The sequence below is a fragment of the Arachis ipaensis genome, chromosome B1 (assembly GCF_059453495.1).
Source record: "Arachis ipaensis isolate K30076 ecotype BB chromosome B1, ASM5945349v1, whole genome shotgun sequence".
NCBI classification, from domain to species: domain Eukaryota; kingdom Viridiplantae; phylum Streptophyta; class Magnoliopsida; order Fabales; family Fabaceae; genus Arachis; species Arachis ipaensis.
Genome location: NC_142436.1, coordinates 76,375,223 through 76,399,314, shown reverse-complemented (window position 1 = coordinate 76,399,314; position 24,092 = coordinate 76,375,223). Strand labels below are relative to the sequence as shown.

Genomic DNA, 24,092 nt, shown 5'->3' with positions numbered 1-24,092 from the left:
AACGGAGGTAATACATTTTCCACTTACTGCTTATTTTTAGTTCATTGGTGTCCGAAAAATTAAACTGACTGTTTTTGTCTGATTTTTGCTATTAAAATATTGTAGAGAAAATTTTTCCTGGAAAGGTTGATTACAACAACCTGAATCCAGCAGACAAGGAATGTGCTGGATATGAGTGTAGAAGGGGAGGAGAACCGAAAAAAAATTCAAGAGGACTTTTGTTGTCTTCATACAAAAGTGCTTCTTGCTCCCCACAACAGTAAGTGTGGCCTCTCCAATCCACAAGCCACCGATCTTTCATGTGGACAACATTCGGGAATAGGATTGGGCAAAGCATGTTCTCAACTTCTTAATGAAAGGAGTTGAAAACAAGAGAAAAGGGGAAGAAACAGCCTGTGTTTTTGTATTAATGTTGATATACTTCCACAAAACAAAGTTCCCCTGCCCGTTTGCACCTGATGCTCCCCCTGCACCATGGGTGGCCCATTGGACAAGGAAAATGATCATTGAACGGATTTCATCCGAAACAACACAACCATTGGTAAATACTCTACTAAAATTCCCCAAAAAATTTGCTTTGAAATGCTTTTAAAATACTTTACTAACTAAATAAACTTCTGTTTTAGGTTATAATTAATTTATTTGTCCTACTTGCAATTGTTAGTTTGTTCATTTGAATGTTTCTGCATTAAGAAACATTTTTCTTGATGAATAAATAGTTGTCATGTACTATTCACCATATGAATATTTTTCGGTTCGGTAGGATTTCTTCATTCGGTTCACCGGATTGTTAATTTGTTATTTTGATGATTAAATAATTGAGATCTTGTTTCTGTTTTAGGGACTCTTCTGTACAGAAAGAAAAAAAAGAAAGAAAAAACAAAAACAAGTAACTTGGACAAAAAAGATAAAGGAAAGAAAATAAAAAGAAAATTGTTGAGACGGATTCTTCTTCAGAAGAGGAAAGACTTTCCGAATCTGAATAAGTTTAATTTTCATATTAATTTCATTTAATTTGTATTTGCTTAAATTTTTTCTTATGCACTTGTTCTTATGTATTGCATAGAAGAAGAAATAAAAAAAAAACCACAACAAAGAAAAGAAAACAACCACTGAAGGTGGTTAAAAAACAAACCAAAAAAATAAAGCCTGTGCCTATAGATTCAGAGAGCACAAGAGAATCTGAAAGCGAGTAAGTATTGCATAATTTCTGTGAGATGTTTTGTTGATTTCATATATATTTATTTTCAGTTCGGTGGGCTTCTAAGTTTCGGTTTAGCACTTTAATTTATTTCGGTTTGGTGGTGTCTGTGAGTTGGGTTGACTTCATTGTTAATGTCTTGTCTCTGGTATAAATTCAATGTGTTTATCTATTTTAAAGAGAAAATGAAATTGAGAAAACACCCGTAATAAAAAGAAAACAACCAGAAAGGGTGGCAAAAACAACAACCGAACCTGACAAGGAGTAAGTTTCTCGAATCATATTTTCTTTTATTGATACTTACGTTCTAGATTCCTTGATACTTATTTTGTGAACTTTCAGAACTGAACAAGAAAAAGACAATACTTCGGAAAGAAGAAAACGAGCATTGGAAATGATAAGAGAAAAAAGATCAAAGAAAAGAAATGATGGAGCTCAGTCAGCAAACATTGCTCCGAATCAGTTTGAATCTCCAAAGGCACAAAATGAAGTCTCTCAGACGTAAGATTCAGTTTATTATTTGCGAGTTCTTTTTCTTTCTTTGCTTACTTTTGCTACAACCTTTTGTAATTCCTCTAGATTGAATTACTAATATTTATTTATCTTGCTTAGAGTGCCGACTGTAAATCTGGATAATGAGCAACTTTTACAGACTCAAGGAAGCTCTACACCTTCTGTAAATACCGCGAGCAATACCAGGTAAATTGGTTCACTACATATTGTATTTTCGGTTTGGTGGTTACCCAAAAATGAATTTAATGTGTTTCTAGACCTCTGCTTTTAATCTTGGTTTCTAATTTTAATTTATTATCTTTTTTAGAAAGCATGGTCAAATATTTTAGAAAAAATAAAATATTCCCAAGAAAGACTCTTAAAACTCCACCAGTGTAAGTTAAAAATATTTATGTTACTCTTTTAGATTTATTTAATAATTTTTGTTTAATTAATCACAAGAAAATTGTGTTTAAATGTCACTAGAGCTACACCTGATTCTGACCTACAAATCATTGAGTTTCAATAACAAACTCGTTCTCAACCTTTGAAAATGTGAGTTTTTCAATGTGCAAATTCCTATTTTTTAAAACAAATTCTAATTATTCAACATTAACTTTATCCTTGTTTACATTCCTTAGACCTCCTCTTGCATTGTCTCTTCCAAGTTCAGTTCAGGAAGAGTTGATGAAAGATGACTTCATCTATGTCCCTCCACAAAAGGAAACACAACAAACTTCTAATAATGAGTAAGTTAATAAATATTTATTCACCACATGAATCTTGTTCAATGTTTACTGCTTATACATGGTTTAATTATGATTAAGTTGAAACCAGAAATGAATTCAATGTGTTCTTGTCTTTGGACTCTCTTCTGTTTATTACAGCTGCCCTCAAGAAGCTGAAAAGCAGGGTGTTACAGTGTCTCTTACGAGTTCTGTAATTGAAGACTTATTCAAAGATGACTATGTGTATGAAGTTTCTAATGAAGAGTAAGTTTCACATAAAAATTCTTTTTAATTTTGATGGTTGTTATTGAACTGTTTTCTATTTAATGCAACAGCCCTACCAAAGAACAACAGCAACAAGCCCAAGAACCACCGGTGCAACAGCAATCAGAACAAGAAGCACTTGTTAATGTGTAAGCATTAAATTCTTTAATATCACTTTTGTTTAATATAATTTTGGTTCACTGTAAGTTTGGATTTTGGTTCACTATAAGTTTGGATTTTGGTTCACTATAATCATTAATGTCATTTCTGTTAAATATCATTGTTAAATATGATAATAGTTTGGGATAATTATAGAAATGTTTACTGTTTAATGCAGTAGACCTTTGGAACAGCAACAACAGCCTTGCGAAGAACCAACAGCGCAGCAATCCGAACAAGAAGCACCTGTTGATGTGTAAGTTTTATTGTTTATATAAATACCGATAATGTTTACTGCTTATACATGGTTTAATTATGGTTCAGTTGAAACTAGAAATGAATGCAATGTGTTCTTGTCTTTGGACTCTCTTCTGTTTTTTATAGCTGCCCTTCAGAACCGAAAAAGTAGGATGTTACGGGCTCTCTTACAAGTTCTGTTATTGAAGAGTTTTTCAAGGATGCAGATGTCTATGAAGTTTCTGATGAAGAACAATCCAAAGAACCTCGGGTGGCACGGCAATCAGAAAAAGAAACTCTAATCTTGTCATCATTTGATAGGTATGTTACTTGCTTTTCTTTAATATCATTTTTTTTAATATCATTTCGGTTCACTGTAAGTTTGGAGTGAGGTTCACTATTTGTTTGGATTTCGGTTCACTATAATGATTAAAATCAATTTTGTTTAATATCATTGTTAAATATCTATCATCTTGCAGTGCTGCTCAACCTAGGAAAAGGGAAAATGAAAGGCCTTTCTTTAGCCTTGGGATAAGTCCACCAGCATCTCAACCAAGTCATCCCTCTCAAGAGAGTGTTTCACAGCTTGAAATCCTGGCAGAGGCGGTGGTAGATGTTGGAGTGACAGCAGCATTGAAATTTGCTGAAGGAACATCTTCAGAACCAACCTTACCAGTGGCTCAAGTTTACAAAACCCCGCAAAAAAAGACAAAAATCACGAACGAGCTGGTTGAAAAGTGTTATCATTGGATGACACATATGAAACAGACAAAAGATGGTACCAATGAATATGAACCAGTATTTGTCTTGAAACATGAGGCACTCTACGAGGGATTAAGAGAATATTTCATGTTTCTAATGCCCGAAGAACAAGTGCATGCTGTGGTAAATCCTTTTTCCAATTGCGTTAACATTAATGATTTTTTTAAACACTCTTATATAGTATATCTCATAAATTTTCATCCTATAGGTGGTTAGTATACACAGCATGATTCTAAATGAAATAAAAACTAAGCGGTATCAGGAACAAATATACATTGTGCCGCTGGATATTGTGGTAAGCTAAATTTCTTATTCACTCTGATTACTTTTCGGTTCGGTCAGAATGTTAATATTGGTTCACCTGATTCTTATGTCTTCTGTTGAGTTCTTTTGCATTAAGAAAACTTTTCTCTTGATAATTGAATATTTTTTACGTTTTATTCAGCATATGAATTGTGTTTGGTTCGGTGAAAATGTGATTTAACTGATGTTCATTTTGCAGAATTTTATGTTGGGAACACATGGCGTAGAGTACACTGATAAGAGGACAAACAAGGCCTACAGGTTTGATATTGAGCAGTATGCCCACCACCGCCAGTTTCTTGACAAAAGGAAACTTGCATCGCATCCATTTGTAAGTTGTAGTTTCTAAAAATTCTTTGATAATTCTCTTGTTTGCTATTGTTTCGACTGAAATATTCTATAATTTTCTGAAACTTCAGCTATTTGTCCCAATTTTCAATGGAGGGCATTGGTGGTTGTGGATTGCTGATGTAAACAAAAAGAAATTCTATGTCCTTGACCTTATCAATAAGCTCTCAGAAAATATAGCTGATTCTAGAAAGCAACTGAATAAATTTTTTGTAAGTATTTTCTTGTAAATTATTCAAATTATTCTGTACATGAGAGGAGTTTGGTTCACTGTTGTTGGTTCTGTTTATTTACTTTTTTTTGTCTCTTTCAGGATTTAATAATTTCCCAGATGAGGGTGTACGCTGGGGCGGAACCCTTAATGGAGGATGGACTGGGAGAGGAAGCAGAGTATATCCAATTGAATGGTCAACGTACAAAGTAAGAATCTTTCTCTTCTATAGTACTATTTTTAATGTATTTTATTTTGTATACTATTGACAGTATTATACTCAATTCTTGCTTAGCTAAGATTGTGAAATAGACGTGATCAAATGGCTCGAAACAATAGATCCACAAAAAATCAAAAGCAGGAAGAGATATAAATATAAAGCTTGGACACAAGTAAGTACTTTCTAAATTAATAAACTTCTTTCTTTTCTTATTTCATTAAGTTAAGTTGATAGTATAATTAGAGCTTTGAAGTTGGTTGTTACTCTGTTCAATAGTTCTTTTCCATGCAGAAATACTATTCTTGTTGACTAAAATTTGATCACCATTTATTCACTACATAAACAATTTTCGGTTCGGTGGGTCTTATAATTTTGATTCACCAAGTGAATATTTTTCGGTTCGGTGGCCTCTTTTTAATTTGCTCGAGTTTAGGGTTACTGTGATTGCATTTTTACAGTATATAACTAGGGATTTGAATAAAATTTGTTGTTATTTAATGTGATTTTGATTTACTTGATATTTAATGTGTTCAGGATTTAGGGTTATTGTGATTGCATTTTTACAGTATGATTAGGGCTTTGAATGATATTGTTCTTATTTCATTTGGATTCATTTATTATGTAACTAATTCATTTCAATTGAAATGCAGAAATAGATTGATGACTTCAGATACCAATATGGTCCAAATCTTCTGTTTCATGAAATGAACAAAATCAGAGACCAAGTGATTTAGGAATCTGAAGCAATAAGACTCACCAAGCCATCTGCTTTCCTATCCAGCCCTTATTGTAAATACACATCTGGAAATTTAGATAGCAAATAGCATATACTAGTTGTAATTAACAATATTTTGTTTAACTTGTTTAAAAAGCAAAAAATGCATACTTTAAATGTATATATGTCAATGTATGTATCAAAAAATGCATATAGTAGTTGTATATATTTTGTTTAACTTGTTAAAAAAGCAAACAATGCTTCTTTCAAATGTATATATGTCAATGTTAATGTATATATCTATTCTTAATATCAATGTATGTATCAAATGTTAATATTTATATTTGATTCAAGATGGATTACTGGTGCGCAGAAATTGTGATTACACTTTGATTATGTAAAATTCATTGCTCTTTCTTTTCCTGGCAATGGCGCCAAAAACATGATGCCAATACCATGGTTCACAACTTCGCACAACTAACCAGCAAGTGCACTGGGTCGTCCAAGTAATACCTTACGTGAGTAAGGGTCGAATCCCACGGAGATTGTTGGTATGAAGCAAGCTATGGTCACCTTGTAAATCTCAGTCAGGCAGATATAAAATAGTAATGGGGTTTTCGAATTTTAATAAGAAGGATAGAAATACTTATGTAGATCATTGGTGAGAGTTTCAGATAAGCGTATGGATATGCTTTCATTCCTCTGAACCTCTGCTTTCCTGCTGTCTTCATCCAATTAATCTTACTCCTTTCTATGGCTGGCTTTATGTAAGGATGTCACCGGTGCCAATGGCTACTTTCGATCTCTCTCGGGAAAATGATCCAAATGCTCTATCACAGCACGGCTAATCGTCTGGAGGCATCACCTTTGTCGTTGGTTGCATCCTATTCCTCCCTGTGAAAATGGTCCGATGCGCTGTCACTGCATGGCTAATCATCTGGAGGTTCTCGATCATACTGGAATAGGATTTACTATCCTTTTGCGTCTGTCACTACGCCCAGCACTCGTGAGTTTGAAGCTCGTCACAGTCATTCAATCCCAGAATCCTACTCGGAATAACACGGACAAGGTTTAGACTTTCCGGATTCTTATGAATGCCGCCATCAATCTAGCTTATACCACGAAGATCCCAATATCTCGGACTCGGTCCCCTGTATTAGTAATCTAAGAGATACTCGTTCAATCGAAGGTAGAACGGGAGTGGTTGTCAGGCACGCGTTCATAGGGAATGATGATGATTGTCACGTTCATCACATTCAGGTTGAAGTGCGAATAAATATCTTAGAAGTGGAATAAGTTGAATTGAATAGAAAACAGTAGTACTTTGCATTAATCTTTGAGGAACAGCAGAGCTCCACACCTTAATCTATGGAGTGTAGAAACTCTACCGTTGAAAATACATAAGTGAAAGGTCCAGGCATGGCCGAGAGGCCAGCCCCCAAAACGTGATCACAGGATCAAAATACAATCCAGGATGTCTAATATAATAGTAAAAGGTCCTATTTATAATAAACTAGCTACTAGGGTTTACAGAAGTAAGTAATTGATGCATAAATCTACTTCCGGGGCCCACTTGGTGTGTGCTTGGGCTGAGCTTGAGTGTTGCACGTGTAGAGGTCCTTCTTGGAGTTGAACGCCACCTTTTGTGCCATTTTGGGCGTTGAACTCCACTTTGCAACTTGTTTCTGGCGCTGGACGCCAGAATTGGGCAGAGAGCTGGCGTTGAACGCCAGTTTGCGTCATCTAAACTTGAGCAAAGTATGGACTATTATACATTGCTGGAAAGCCCTGGATGTCTACTTTCCAACACAATTGAAAGCGCGCCATTTTGAGTTCTGTAGCTCCATAAAATTCATTTTGAGTGCAGGGAGGTCAGAATCCAACAGCATCAGCAGTCCTTCTTCAACCTCTGAATCTGATTTTTGCTCAAGTCCCTCAATTTCAGCCAGAAAATATCTGAAATCACAGAAAAACACACAAACTCATAGTAAAGTCCAGAAATGTGAATTTAACATAAAAAATAATGAAAACATCCCTAAAAGTAACTAGATCCTACTAAAAACATACTAGAAACAATGTCAAAAAGCGTATAAATTATCCGCTCATCACAATACCAAACTTAAATTGTTGCTTGTCCCCAAGCAACTGAAAATCAAATAGGATAAAAAGAAGAGAATATACTATAAATTCCAAACTATCAATGAAACATAGCTTCAATTAGATGAGTGGGACTTGTAGCTTTTTGCCTCTTGAATAGTTTTGGCATCTCACTTTATCCATTGAAGTTCAGAATGATTGGCATCTATAGGAACTCAGAGTTCAGATAGTGTTATTGATTCTCCTAGTTCAGTATGATGATTCTTGAACACAGCTATTTTATGAGTCTTGGCCGTGGCCCTAAGCACTTTGTTTTCCAGTATTACCACCGGATACATAAATGCCACAGACACATAATTGGGTGAACCTTTTCAGATTGTGACTCAGCTTTGCTAAAGTCCCCAATTAGAGGTGTCCAGGGTTCTTAAGCACACTCTTTTTTTTTTGCTTTGAACCTTGACTTTAACCGCTCAGTCTCAAGTTTTCACTTGACACCTACACGCCACAAGCACATGGTTAGGGACAGCTTGGTTTAGCCGCTTAGACCAGGATTTTACTCCTTTAGGCCCTCCTATCCACTGATGCTCAAAGCCTTGGGATCCTTTTTATTTGCCCTTGCCTTTTGGTTTTAAGGGTTACTGGCTTTTTGCTCTTGCATCTTGGTTTTAAGAGCTTTGGCTTTTTCTGCTTGCTTTCTCTTTTTCTTTCTATTTTTTTTTCGCCTATATATATATATATATTTTATTTTCTGCAAGCTTTGTTCTTTGCTGCTTTTTCTTGCTTCAAGAATCATTTTTATGATTTTTCAGATTATCAAATAACATGTCTCCTAGTCATTATTCTTTCAAGAGCCAACATATTTAACATTCTTAAACAACAACTTCAAAAGACATATGCACTGTTCAAGCATACATTCAGAAAACAAGAAGCATTGTCACCACATCAATATAATTAAGCTAAGTTCAAGGATAAATTCGAAACTCATGTACTTCTTGTTCTTTTGAATTAAAACATTTTTCATTTAAGAGAGGTGATGGATTCATAGGACATTCATAACTTTAAGACAAAGTTACTAACTACTAATGATCATGTAATGAAGACACAAACACAGATAAGCACATAACATAGAAAACGAAAAACAAAAGAAATAAGAACAAGGAATGAATCCACCTTAGTGATGGTGGCGTTTCCTTCTTGAGGAACCAATGATGTCCTTGAGCTCTTCTATGTCTCTTACTTGTCTTTGTTGCTCCTCCCTCATTGCTTTTTGATCTTCTCTTATTTCATGAAGGATGATGGAGTGCCCTTGATGTTCCACCCTTAGTTGTCCCATGTTGGAACTCAATTCTCCTAGGGAGGTGTTGATTTGCTCCCAATAGTTTTGTGGAGGAAAATGCATTTGAGGCATCTCCGGGATCTCATGGTGATGAGCTTCATACGCCTCTTGAGCTCCATGAATGGGCTCTCTTGATTGCTCCATCTTTTTCTTAGTGATGGGCTTCTCTTCCTTAATAGGAATGTCTCCTTCTATGAAAGCTCCAGCTGAGTAACATAGATGGCAAATAAGATGAGAAAAAGCTAGCCTTGCCATGGGGGATGACTTTTCAGCTATTTTGTAGAGTTCATTAGAGATGACTTCATGAACTTCTATTTCCTCTTCAATCATGATGCTATGAATCATGATGGCCCGATCCACAATAACTTCAGATCGGTTGCTAGTGGGGATGATGGAGTATTGGATGAATTCCAACCATCCTCTAGCCACAGGCTTGAGGTCCAATCTTCTTAGTTGAACCAGCTTGCCTTTGGAGTCAATCTTCCATTGAGCTCCTTCCACACATATGTCCATAAGGACTTGGTCCAACCTTTGATTAAAGTTGACCCTTCTAGTGTAGGGGCGTTCATCTCCTTGCATCATAGGCAAGTTAAATGCCAACCTCACATTTTCCGGACTAAAATCCAAGTATTTCCCCCGAACCATTGTAACATAGTTCTTTGGATCCGGGTTCTTACTTTGATCATGGTTCTTGGTGATCCATGCATTGGCATAGAACTCTTGAACCATTAGGATGCCGACTTGTTGGATGGGATTTGTTAGAACTTCCCAATCTCTTCTTTGAATTTCATGTCGGATCTCCGGATACTCATTTCTTTTGAGTTTGAAAGGGACCTCAGGGATCACCTTCTTCTTGGCCACAACATCATAGAAGTGGTCTTGATGGGCTTTGGAGATGAGCCTTTCCATCTCCCATGACTCGGAGGTGGAAGCTTTTGTCTTCCCTTTTCCTTTTCTAGAGGATTCTCCGGTCTTAGGTGCCATCAATGGTAATGGAAAAACAAAAAGCTTATGCTTTTACCACAACAAACTTAGAAGTTTGCTCGCCCTCGAGCAAGAGAAGAAAGAATAGATGAAGAAGAAGAAGAAATGGAGGAGAGGGAGAGGGGGTTGTGTTTCGGCCAAGAAGAGAAGAGAGGGTTGTGTTGTGTGAAAATGAGGAAGAATGGAGGGTTATATATAGGGATGGGAGGGGGGGTAAAGGTTCGGCCATTTAGGGTGGGTTTGGGTGGGAAATTGATTTTGAATTTTGAAGGTAGGTGGAGTTTATGAGGTAGGTTTATGGGGAAGAGTGGATGGATGTGAGTGGTGAAGAGGTGATGGGGAAGAGAGATTGAGGTGATTGGTGAAGGGTTTTGGGGAAGAGTGTTTATGGGATTTTGTGAAAGAGGGGTGAGAAGAAGTGAGTGGAGGTAGGTGGGGATCCTGTGGGGTCCACAGTCTGAGATGATCCTGTGGGATCCACAGATCCTGAGGTGTTCAAGGATTTACAACCTTGCACCAAATTAGGCATGTAAAATGCCCTTGCACACAACTCTGGGCGTTCAGCGCAGGTTGGTGCCCATTTTGGGCGTTCAACGCCCATTTGTTGCCCATTTCTGGGCGTTCAGCGCCAGCTCCTCTCCAGGGTGCAATTCTGGCGTTCAGCGCCCAGATGATGCCCATTTTGGGCGTTCAGCGCCAGAACCATGCTCTGTTCTGGCGTTGAACGCCAGGCAGATGCTTCCTCCAGGGTGTGATTTTTCTTCTACTGTTTTTGATTTCGTTTTCAATTTTTATATTTATTTTGTGACTCCACATGATCATGAACCTATAAAGACATATAACTAAGAAAAATATAGTTAGATAAAAATTGGGTTACCTCCCAACAAGCGCTTCTTTAATGTCAATAGCTTGACAGTGGGCTCTCATAGAGCCTCACAGATGTTCAGAGCATTGTTGAGACTCTCCAACACCAAACTTAGAGTTTGACTGTGGGGGCTTTGTTTGACTCTGCTTTGAGAGAAGCTCTTTATGCTTCCTCTCCATGGATGCAGAGAGAGATCCTTGAGTTGTAAACACAAGGTTGTCCTTATTTAATTGAAGGATCAATTCTCCTCTGTCCACATCAATCACAGCTCTTGTTGTGGCTAGGAAAGGTCTTCCTAGGATGATGGATTCATCCTCTTCCTTTCCAGTATCCAGGACTATGAAATCAGCAGGGATGTAAAGGCCTTCAACCTTTACTAACACGTCCTCTACTTGTCCATAAGCCTGTTTTCTTGAATTGTCTGCCATCTCTAATGAGATTTTAGCAGCTTGTACCCCATAGATTCCCAGTTTCTCTATTACAGAGAGGGGCATGAGGTTTATCCCTGAACCAAGGTCACACAGAGCCTTAAAGATCATGGTGCCTATAGTACAATGTATTATGAACTTTTCAGGATCCTGTCTCTTCTGAGGCAATGTCAGTTGATCCAGATCACTTAGTTCATTGATGAACAAGGGAGGTTCATCTTCCCAAGTATCAATGCCAAATAATTTGGCATTTAGCTTCATGATTGCACCAAGGAACTTGGCAGCTTGCTCTTCAGTAACATCCTCATTCTCTTCAGAAGAGGAATACTCATCAGAGCTCATGAATGGCATAAGGAGGTTCAATGGAATCTCTATGGTCTCTAGATGAGCCTCAGAGTCCTTTGGTTCCTCAGAGGGAAGCTCCTTATTGATCACTGGACGTCCCAGGAGGTCTTCCTCCTTGGGATTCACGTCCTCCTCTCCCTCATTGGGTTCGGCCATTTTGGTTATGTCAATGGCCTTGCACTCTCCTTTTGGATTTTCTTCTGTATTGCTTGGGAGAGTGCTAGGAGGGATTTCAGTGATCCTTTTACTCAGCTGGCCCACTTGTGCATCCAAATTTCTAATGGAAGACCTTGTTTCATTTAAGTGGCCTTAGATAGATCAGAGACTAAGTTTGCTAAATTAGAAGTATTTTGTTCAGAGTTCTCTGTCTGTTGCTGAGTGGATGATGGAAAAGGTTTATTATTGTTAAACCTGTTTCTTTCACCATTATTAAAGCCTTGTTGAGGCCTTTTATCCTTCCATGAGAGATTTGGATGATTTCTCCATGATGGATTATAGGTGTTTCCATAAGGTTCACCTAAGTAATTCACCTCTGCTATTGCAGGGTTTTCAGGATCATAAGCTTCTTCTTCATAAGAAGCCTCTTGAGTACTGTTGGATGCAGCTTGCACTCCATTCAGACTCTAAGAAATCATATTGACTTGCTGAGTCAATATTTTGTTCTGAGCCAATATGGCATTCAGAGTATCAACTTCAAGAACTCCCTTCTTCATAGGCGTCCCATTATTCACAGGATTCCTTTTAGAAGTGTACATGAACTGGTTATTTGCAACCATGTCAATGAGTTCTTGAGCTTCTGCAGGCGTTTTCTTTAGGTGAATGGATCCACCTGCAGAAGTATCTAATGACATCTTTGATAGCTCAGATAAACCATCATAGAATATATCCAGGATGGTCCATTCTGAAAGTATGTCAGAAGGACACTTTTTGGTCAACTGTTTGTATCTTTCCCAAGCTTCATAGAGGGATTCACCTTCTTTCTGTCTGAAGGTTTGAACATCCACTCTAAGCTTGCTCAGCTTTTGAGGAGGAAAGAACTTGGCTAAGAAAGCCGTGACCAGCTTATCCCAAGAGTTCAGGCTGTCTTTGGGTTGAGAGTCCAACCACATTCTAGCTCTGTCTCTTACAGCAAAAGGGAAAAGCATGAGCCTGTAGACTTCAGGATCTACTCCATTAGTCTTAACAGTATCACATATCTTCAAGAATTCAGTTAAGAACTGAAAAGGATCTTCAGATGGAAGTCCATGAAACTTGCAGTTCTGCTGCATCAGAGAAACTAATTGAGGTTTCAGCTCAAAGTTGTTTGCTCCAATGGCAGGAATGGAGATGCTTCTTCCATATAAATTGGAATTAGGTGCAGTAAAGTCACCAAGCATTCTCCTTGCATTATTGTTGTTGGGTTCGGCTGCCATCTCCTTTACTTGTTCGAAATTTTCAATAAGGTTTTCTCTGGATTGTCTCTGAACTCTGAACCCTGAACCCTAAACCCTAAACCCTGAACCCTACCGTAAACCCTAAACCCCTAAAACGTTGAACCTTAAACCCTAGACCCCTAAACCATGAACCCTAAATCCTAAACCCTAAACCCTCAACCATGAACACGGTGAACCGAAATTAATACACGGGGCAAACCGAAAGTTTGAAACACACTGAACCCTTGAACACTGAACCCTGAACCCATAAACCCTAAATCCCTAAAACCCTAAAACCATAACCCTAAACCCAAAATCATAAACCCTAAACCCTGAACCCTAAACCCTAAACCCTGAACTCTGAACTCTGAACCCTGAACCGAAAAAACAAATTCTAATTATTCAACTTAGAAATTAATACACTAGACAAATCGAAAAAAGTGACTATTCATTAAAGACTATCAACATTTAGAAATTAATCATGCTATAACCATGGTTAACCGAAATTTGCTCATGGGTGAACAAAAATTTACATTAATAAAAACTAAAACTTGTACAATCCTCTCTTGGATAATTCATATCTGGTGTATTGTAAAGAGTGGAGTTTGACTGAATCGATGAGCTGGAGTCTAAAAGGTTCAACTACAAAAGACATAATTGTATATTAGCAAAATGAACAATTGAATTTTTAACTAATCAAAAGCAAGTCAATTTTACCTTGCTTGGAGCTGTCTTTTTCTTTTTCTTTATGGCATTTGAGATCTTTTTTTCCAGGTTTGATCCAAGTCTGTTCTTGGGCCGACCTCTTGTTTTGACACGTGGTAGGCTTTGAAGGTAATTCACATTGCTTAATGTCGCTTCTTCGTGGGTTAACAAACTTTTTCCTTTGCTTCTCCCTTGATATTCTTCCATCTCCGCCATGACCTTGTCAAATGTTCGGTGCAAAATTCTGGTCAACTCTTCAGTCTCAGATGCAAATTCATATATATTGTGTGACCGAAATACCAATTCGTCAAATCTCTTACTTCTTGGCTCCAGTAGAGGTTCATCTTGGTTGTTCTTAATGTGTGTATGCCTCCTTTTTATGTTCTTGCTCCAATGTTCCAATATGTATTTTGGTACCACGTTATCCACTCGCTCAAAGCTTAGGACACTTAGGAAATGGCGGCACAATATGCCCTAGACTCAAACAGCAATCAATGGCACTTTACATCTCATGATACTGCATCGTAGGTGACGACAAACTTATTGAATGTGGAGTTGGAAACCTGCTTTATTACTTCATATGTTGTAAAACCTAGTGTGGAATGCATTGATCTTGTGATACAGTTCACTTTACCTCTAAATTGAGCTTGAACTTCCTTGAACTTCTCATGGGTATATACATGCTGAAATTGTGCCTCTATTGCTGATTTTGTTGCACATGGTATCACGGTGTGAAAATCTGCAGCATCGAATACTCTCTCTACTTGCTCTTTGCTTGCTAGGCAATTTTCGTATTGCTTCACGAATTGTCTCAAGGAGCTATTCTGTGTGATGAACTTGTTGAAAAATGAATGCATACTCTCGCCCCTTTGTGTGCTTCTCATCCCGGCCCAAAAGTGGAGATCCAAGTAAACTGGAATCCATATATGGCGATCCTTGTAACACCCTACTACACAGAGTTTTACGCTTAAGTCATAGAACAGAGGTAGTGTGGTGTTACGAACCTCTAAACAGCAAAATAAATACATAATAGAGGAAAAAGATAATATACTAGGAGCCTTCAACAAAACGGGTAAACAAAAATCGCAAAATGAAAAGCGCAACGCTCAAGAGATACGATTACTTGCGTGCTAAGAAACTTAAAAGATAAAGATAAGAATAAGTAACAGAGTAAAAGAAGGCCAAGTATACAACATAACTAGCTCCTGACTCAGCCTGCGAAGCCAAGGCTGGCCGGAGGATATATATATATATACACACATATGTGTCCTAAAATACACCAAAATACCAAAATAAGCTCCTATCTCTCCCTCAACCTCTATGAGGAGCAGCATACACAAGTTTCTTGGAGAGTAAGTGATGATCGGATAATTTATACGCTTTTTGGCATTGTTTTTAGTATGTTTTTAGTAGAATCTAGTTACTTTTAGGGATATTTTCATTAGTTTTTATGTTAAATTTACATTTCTAGACTTTACTATGATTTTGTGTGTTTTTCTGTGATTTCAGGTATTTTCTGGCTGAAATTGAGGGACTTGAGCAAAAATCAGATTCAGAGGTTGAAGAAGGACTGCTGATGCTGTTGGATTCTGACCTCCCTGCACTCAAAGTGGATTTTCTGGAGCTACAGAACTCGAAATGGCGCGCTTTCAATTGCGTTGGAAAGTAGACTTCCAGGGCTTTCCAGCAATATATAACAATCCATACTTTGGCCAAGAATAGACGACGTAAACTGGCGTTCAACGCCAGCTTTCTGACCAAATCTGGCGTCCAGCGCCAGAAAAGGAGCCAAAACCAGAGTTGAACGCCCAAACTGGCACAAAAGCTGGCGTTCAACTCCAAGAAGGACCTCTACACGTGCAACACTCAAGATCAGCCCAAGCACACAACAAGTGGGCCCCGGAAGTGAATTTATGCATCAATTACTTACTCATGTAAACCCTAGTAGCTAGTTTATTATAAATAGGACCTTTTACTATTGTATTAGACATCTTTGGTCTCAGTTTTAATTCATTGTTCATCTTAGGAGACTATTGATCACGTTTTAGGGGGCTGGCCATCTCGGCCATGCCTGGACCTTTCACTTATGGATTTTCAACGGTAGAGTTTCTACACTCCACAGATTAAGGTGTGGAGCTCTGCTGTTCCTCAAAGATTAATGCAAAGTACTACTGTTTTCTATTCAATTCATCTTATTTCGCTTCTAAGATATTCATTCGTACTTCAATCTGAATGTGATGAACGTGACAATCATTATCATTCCCTATGAACGCGTGCCTGACAACCACTTCCGTTCTACCTTCGACTGGATGAGTATCTCTTAGATCTCCTAACCAGGATCTTCGTGGCGTAAGCTAGAATGATGGCGGTATTCAAGAGAATCCGGAAGGTCTAAACCTTGTCTGTGGTATTCCGAGTAGGATTCAATGATTGGATGACTGTGACGAGCTCCAAACTCGCGATTGCGGGGCGTTAGTGACAGACGCAAAAGGATAGTAAATCCTATTCCAGCATGATCGAGAACCGACAGATGAATAGCGGTGCCATGACAGGGTGCGTTGATCATTTTCACTGAGAGGATAAGATGAAGCCATTGACAAAGGTGATGCCTCCAGACGATTAGCCGTGCCGTGACAGGGCATTGGATCATTTTCCCGAGAGATGACCGAAAGTAGCCGTTGACAATGGTGATGTATCACATAAAGCCAGCCATGGAAAGGAGTAAGACTGATTGGATGAAGATAGCAGGAAAGCAGAGGTTCAGAGGAACGAAAGCATCTCCTTTCGCTTATCTGTAATTCCTACCAATGAATTACATAAGTATTTCTATCCCTATTTTATTATATTAAATTCGAAAACACCATTATCAAATTATATCTACCTAACTGAGATTTGCAAGGTGACCATAGCTTGCTTCATACCAACAATCTCTGTGGGATTCGACCCTTACTCACGTAAGGTATTACTTGGACGACCCAGTGCACTTGCTGGTCAGTTACACGGAGTTGTGAACCGTGGTTTTGGCATCATGTTTTTGGCGCCATTTCCAGGGAAAGAAAGAGCAATGAACTTTACATAATTAAAGTGTAATCACGATTCCGCGTACCAAGTTTTTGGCGCCGTTGCCGGGGATTGTTTGAGTTTTCGGCAAGCTTTTGGTCCGGCAACATCAGTGCCAAGTTTGATCCGGCAACAGCACCAAGTTTTTGGCGCCGTTGCCGGGGATTGTTCGAGTTTGGACAACTAACGGTTCATCTTGTTGCTCAGATTAGGTAATTTTCTTTTTATTTTATTTTCTTTTCAAAAATTTTTCAAAAATATTTCTAAAATTTTCTCATCTGTTTTCGAAAAAAAAATGTTTTCAAAAATTTTATTCAAAATTTTTAAGAATGAATTCTAGTGTTTCATGAAGCATGTGAAGCTTGGCTGGCTGTAAAGCCATGTCTAAATTTATTTGGACTGAGGCAGCAATTTGTTATTAAGAGCAATATACTCTAATGTTAAATGCTGAAGCTTGGCTGGCCATTGGCCATGTCTAGTGTTTTGGACCGGAGCTTTCATTGAAAGCTTGGCTGGCTAGTGAGCCATGTCTAATTCCTGGACTGAAGCTTTAGACTAAGAATGCAAGATTCCTGGAATTCATGATAAAAATTTTGGAATCCTTATTTTTTCTTTTTCACATAATTTTCGAAAAAAAAAATCCAAAAAAAAATTAGAAAATCATAAAAATCAAAAACATTTTTTGTGTTTCTTGTTTGAGTCTTGAGTCATGTTATAAGTTTGGTGTCAATTGCATGTGCATCTTGCATTTTTTTCGAAAATTCATGCATTCATAGTGTTCTTCATGATCTTCAAGTTGTTCTTGGTAAGTCTTCTTGTTTGATCTTGATGATTTTTTGTTTTGTGTCTTTTCATGTTTATCATATGCATTCTTGAATTCTTAGTGTCTAAGCATTAAAGAATTCTAAGTTTGGTGTCTTGCATGTTTTCTTTGCATTAAAAATTTTTCAAAAATATGTTCTTGATGTTCATCATGACATTCAAAGTATTCTTGGTGTTCATCTTGACATTCATAGCATTCTTGCATACGTTCATTGTTTTGATCTAAAAATCTCATGCATTGCATCATTTTACTTGTTTTTCTCTCTCATCATAAAAAAAATTTCAAAAATAAAAAAAAAATATATCTTTCCCTTTTTCTCTCTCATCAAATTTGAAAATTTGAGTTGACTTTTTAAAAATTTTTTAAAATCAAGTTGTTTCTTATGAGTCAAATCAAATTTTCAATTTGAAAATCTTATCTTTTTCAAAATCTTTTTCAAAAATCAAATCTTTTTCAAAATTCTTAGTTATTTTCGAAAATTCCAAAAATATTTTTCAAAAATTTTTTTCTTATTTTTATACCAAATTTTCGAAAATAACAATAACAATTAATGTTTTGATTCAAAAATTTCAAGTTTGTTACTTGCTTGTTAAGAAAGATTTAAACTGAGTTCTAGAATCATATCTTGTGATTTCTTATGAATCAAGTCATTAATTGTGATTTTAAAAATCAAATCTTTTTTTTCAAAAACTAATTTCTATCATATCTTTTCAAAAATATCTTCTCATCTTATCTTTTTCAAAAATCTAATTTCAAAATATCTTTTCCAACTTCCTAACTTCTTATCTTTTCAAAATTTGTTTCAACTAACTAACTAACTTTTTGTTTGTTTCTTAACTTTTTCAAAACCACCTAACTAACTCTCTCTCTCTAATTTTCGAAAATATCTTCCCTCTTTTTCAAAAATTTCTTTTTAATTAACTAATTATTCTTATTTTTATTTTAAAAATTTTCGAAAAATACTAACATTGTTCAAAAACCATTTTCGAAAATCACTAACTCTTTTTCAAAAATTATTTTTGAAAATTCCTTCTCTCTCATCTTATTTTATTTATTTATTCATCTACTAACATCTCATCTCACATCTCAACCCTCCTCACAGTTGTGTTTCTTCCATTATATTACATTCTTTGTCTCCCCCTCTTCTTCCACTCACAAAGGGATCCCAATACTGTGGTATAAAGGATCTCTATTATTATTATTATTTTTCTGTGTCCTCTTCTTTGTCATATGAGCAGAAGCAAGGATAAGAACATTCTTGTGGAAGCAGATCCAGAACCTGAAAGGACTTTGAAGAGAAAATTAAGAGAAGCTAAATTACAACAATCCAGAGATAACCTGTCAGAAATTATCGAACAGGAAGAGGAGATGGCAGCCGAAAATAATAATAATGTAAGGAAGATGCTTGGTGACTTTAATGCACCTAATTCCAATTTACATGGAAGAAGCATCTCCATTCCTGCCATTGGAGCAAACAACTTTGAGCTGAAACCTCAATTAGTTTCTCAGATGCAGCAGAACTGTAAGTTTCATGGACTTCTATCTGAAGATCCTTTTCAGTTCTTAACTGAATTCTTGCAGATATGTGATACTGTTAAGACTAATGGAGTAGATCCTGAAGTCTACAGGCTCATGCTTTTCCCTTTTGCTGTAAGAGACAGAGCTAGATTATGGTTGGATTCTCAACCTAAAGACAGCTTGAACTCTTGGGATAAGCTGGTCACGGCTTTCTTAGCCAAGTACTTTCCTCCTCAAAAGCTGAGCAAGCTTAGAGCTGATGTTCAAACCTTCAGACAGAAAGAAGGTGAATCCCTCTATGAAGCTTGGGAAAGATACAAACAGTTGACCAAAAAGTGTCCTTCTGACATGCTTTCAGAATGGACCATCCTGGATATATTCTATGATGGTTTATCTGAGCTATCAAAGATGTCACTGGACACTTCTGCAGGTGGATCCATTCACCTAAAGAAAACGCCTGCAGAAGCTCAAGAACTCATTGACATGGTTGCTAATAACCAGTTCATGTACACTTCTGAAAGGAATCCTGTGAGTAATGGGACGCCTATGAAGAAGGGAGTTCTTGAAGTTGATACTCTGAATGCCATATTGGCTCAGAATAAAATATTGACTCAGCAAGTCAATATGATCTCTCAGAGTCTGCATGGAATGCAAGATGCATCCAACAGTACTCAAGAGGCTTCTTATGAAGAAGAAGCTTATGATCCTGAGAACCCTGCAATAGCAGAGGTGAATTACTTAGGTGAACCTTATGGAAACACCTATAACTCATCATGGAGAAATCATCCAAATTTCTCATGGAAGGATCAAAAGCCTCAACAAGGCTTTAATAATGGTGGAAGAAACAGGTTTAACAATAATAAACCTTTTCCATCATCCACTCAGCAACAGACAGAGAACTCTGAACAAAATGCTTCTAATTTAGCAAATCTAGTCTCTGATCTATCCAAGGCCACTGTGAGCTTCATGAATGAAACAAGGTCTTCCATTAGAAATTTGGAAGCACAAGTGGGCCAGCTGAGTAAAAGGATCACTGAAATCCCTCCCAGTACTCTCCCAAGCAATACAGAAGAGAACCCAAAAGGAGAGTGCAAGGCCATTGACATAAGCACCATGGCCGAACCTACAAGGGGAGTGGAGAACGCAAATCCCAAGGAGGAAGACCTCCTGGGACGTCCAGTGATCAATAAGGAGCTTCCCTCTGAGGAACAAAAGGACTCTGAGGCTCATCTAGAGACCATAGAGATTCCATTGAACCTTCTTATGCCCTTCATGAGCTCTGATGAGTATTCCTCTTCTGAAGAGAATGAGGATGTTACTGAAGAGCAAACTGCCAAGTTTCTTGGTGCAATCATGAAGCTGAATGCCAAATTATTTGGCATTGATACTTGGGAAGTTGAACCTCCCTTGTTCATCAATGAACTAAGTGATCTGGATCAACTGACATTACCTCAGAAGAGACAGGATCCTGAAAAGTTCATAATACCCTGTACCATAGGCACCATGATCTTTAAGGCTCTATGTGACCTTGGTTCAGGAATAAACCTCATGCCCCTCTCTGTAATAGAGAAACTGGAAATCTATGGGGTGCAAGCTGCTAAAATCTCATTAGAGATGGCAGACAGTTCAATAAAACAGGCTTATGGACAAGTAGAGGACGTGTTAGTAAAGGTTGAAGGCCTTTACATCCCTGCTAATTTCATAGTCCTGGATACTGGAAAGGAAGAGGATGAATCCATCATCCTAGGAAGACCTTTCCTGGCCACAGCAAGAGCTGTGATTGATGTTGACAGAGGTGAACTAGTCCTTCAATGGAATAAGGACTCCCTTGTGTTTAAAACTCAAGGATCTCCCTCTGCAACCATGGAGAGGAAGCATGAAAAGCTTCTCTCAAAGCAGAGTCAACCCAAGCCCCCACAGTCAAACTCTAAGTTTGGTGTTGGGAGGCCACAACCAAACTCTAAGTTTGGTGTTGAACTCCTATATCCAAACTCTAAGTTTGGTGTTGGAGAGTTTCAACAATGCTCTGAACATCTGTGAGGTTCCATGAGAGCCCACTGTTAAGCTATTGACATTAAAGAAGCGCTTGTTGGGAGGCAACCCAATGTTTATTTATCTAACTCTATTATTCTTGTTTTTCATGTTTTCTTAGGTTCATGATCATGTGGAGTCACAAAATAAATATAAAAATTGAAAATGGAGTCAAAAACAGCAGAAGAAAAATTACACCCTGGAGGAGCATCTGCCTGGCGTTCAATGCCAGAACAGAGCATGGTTCTGGCGCTGAACGCCCAAAATGGGCAGCATTCTGGTGCTGAACGCCCAGAACAAGCATGGTTCTGGCGTTCAACGCCAGTAATGGCTAGTAAATGGGCGTTGAACGCCCAAAATGGGCACCAACCTGGCGCTGAACGCCCAGAGTTGTGTGCAAAGGCATTTTACATGCCTAATGGGTGCAGGGATGTAAATCCTTGATACCTCAGGATCTGTGGACCCCACAGGATCACCTCAGGATCTGTGGACCCCACAGGATCCCCACCTACCTCCACTCACTTCTTATCACCCCTCTTTCACACAATCCCATAAACACTCTTCCCCATAAACCTACCTCATAAACTCCACCTACCTTCAAAATTCAAAACCAATTTCCCACCCAAACCCACCCATATGGCCAAAACCTTTCCCCCCTCCCTTCCCTATATAAAGCCCTCCATTCTTCATCAAATTCACACAACACACCCCTCTACACCCTTCTTGGCCGAAACACTTTCCACCCCCCCTCTCCTCCATTTCTTCTTCTTCTTCATCTATTCATTCTTCTATTGCTCGAGGGCGAGCAAAATTCTAAGTTTGGTGTGGTAAAAGCATAAGCTTTTTGTTTTTCCATTACCATTGATGGCACCTAAGACCGAAGAATCCTCTAGAAAGGGGAAAGGGAAGACAAAAGCTTTCACATCCGAGTCATGGGAGATGGAAAGGTTCATCTCCAAAGCCCATCAAGACCACTTCTATGATGTTGTGGCCAAGAAGAAGGTGATCCTTGAGGTCCCTTTCAAACTCAAAAGAAATGAGTATCCAGAGATCCGACATGAAATTCAAAGAAGAGGTTGGGAAGTTCTAACAAATCCCATCCAACAAGTCGGCATTCTAATGGTTCAAGAGTTCTATGCTAATGCATGGATCACCAAGAACCATGATCAAAGTAAGAACCCGGATCCAAAGAACTATGTTACAATGGTTCGGGGGAAATACTTAGATTTTAGTCCGGAGAATGTGAGGTTGGCGTTCAACTTGCCAAACATGGAAGAGAACGCACGCCCCTACACAAGGAGAGTCAACTTTGATCAAAGGTTGGACCAAGTCCTTATGGACATATGTGTAGAAGGAGCTCAATGGAAGATTGACTCCAAAGGCAAGCCGGTTCAACTAAGAAGATTGGACCTCAAGCCTATAGCTAGAGGATGGTTGGAATTTATTCAATGCTCAATCATTCCCACTAGCAACCGGTCTGAAGTTACTATAGACAGGGCCATCATGATCCATAGCATCATGATTGGAGAAGAGGTGGAAGTTCATGAGATTATACCTCAAGAACTCTACAAGGTGGCTGACAAGTCCTCCACCATGGCAAGGTTAGCCTTTCCTCACCTCATTTGCCACCTATGCAATTCGGCTGGGATTGACATAGAGGGAGATATCCTCATTAAAGAGGACAAGCCCATCACTAAGAAAAAGATGGAGCAAGCAAGAGATCCCATTCATGGAGCTCAAGAGGCGTATGAAGCTCATCACCATGAGATCCCGGAAATGCCTCAAATGCACTTTCCTCCACAAAACTATTGGGAGCAAATCAACACCTCCCTAGGAGAATTGAGTTCCAATATGGGACAACTAAGGGTGGAACATCAAGAGCACTCCATCATGCTTCATGAAATAAGAGAAGATCAAAAAGCAATGAGGGAGGAGCAACAAAGACAAGGAAGAGACATAGAAGAGCTCAAGGACATCATTGGTTCCTCAAGAAGGAAACGCCACCATCACTAAGGTGGATTCATTCCTTGTTCTTATTTCTTTTGTTTTTCGTTTTCTATGTTTTGTGCCTATCTATGTTTGTGTCTTCATTACATGATCATTAGTAGTTAGTAACTATGTCTTAAAGTTATGAATGTCCTATGAATCCATCACCTCTCTTAAATAAAAATTGTTTTAATTCAAAAGAATAAGAAGTACATGAGTTTTGAATTTATCCTTGAACTTAGTTTAATTATATTGATGTGGTGACAATGCTTCTTGTTTTCTGAATGTATGCTTGAACAGTGCATATGTCTTTTGAAGTTGTTGTTTAAGAATGTTAAATATGTTGGCTCTTGAAAGAATGATGACTAGGAGACATGTTATTTGATAATCTGAAAAATCATAAAAATGATTCTTGAAGCAAGAAAAAGCAGCAAAGAACAAAGCTTGCAGAAAAAAAAATAGGCAAAAAAAAAATAGAAAGAAAAAGGAAAATCAAGCAGAAAAAGCCAAAAGCTCTTAAAACCAAGAGGCAAGAGCAAAAAGCCAATAACCCTTAAAACCAAAAGGCAAGGGAAAATAAAAATGATTCCAAGGCTTTGAGCATCAGTGGATAGGAGGGCCTAAAGGAATAAAATCCTGGTCTAAGCGGCTAAACCAAGCTGTCCCTAACCATGTGCTTGTGGCGTGTAGGTGTCAAGTGAAAACTTGAGACTGAGCGGTTAAAGTCAAGGTCCAAAGTAAAAAAAGAGTGTGCTTAAGAACCCTGGACACCTCTAATTGGGGACTTTAGTAAAGCTGAGTCACAATCTGAAAAGGTTCACCCAATTATGTGTCTGTGGCATTTATGTATCCGGTGGTAATA

At 38.0% G+C, this 24,092-nt stretch overlaps 1 protein-coding gene and 2 non-coding genes across 3 annotated transcripts; 2 read left to right on the top strand and 1 right to left on the bottom strand.

The window, feature by feature from the left end:
- The first annotated feature begins 3,831 nt into the window (after positions 1–3,831).
- LOC148577088 (uncharacterized) lies at positions 3,832–5,633 on the top strand. Its single transcript, XM_088500897.1, has 6 exons — positions 3,832–3,966; positions 4,052–4,138; positions 4,346–4,477; positions 4,566–4,706; positions 4,808–4,914; positions 5,576–5,633. Exons 1-6 carry the CDS (start codon positions 3,832–3,834, stop codon positions 5,631–5,633), a joined length of 660 nt encoding a protein of 219 aa, XP_088357023.1.
- Positions 5,634–12,604: 6,971 nt separating this feature from the next.
- LOC148577087 (small nucleolar RNA R71) lies at positions 12,605–12,708 on the top strand. The gene has a single exon (XR_015904057.1). It is a non-coding gene; the product is annotated as a small nucleolar RNA R71 (small nucleolar RNA).
- Positions 12,709–19,459: 6,751 nt separating this feature from the next.
- LOC148577086 (small nucleolar RNA R71) lies at positions 19,460–19,567 on the bottom strand. Its single transcript, XR_015903258.1, has one exon. It is a non-coding gene; the product is annotated as a small nucleolar RNA R71 (small nucleolar RNA).
- Positions 19,568–24,092: the final 4,525 nt, after the last annotated feature.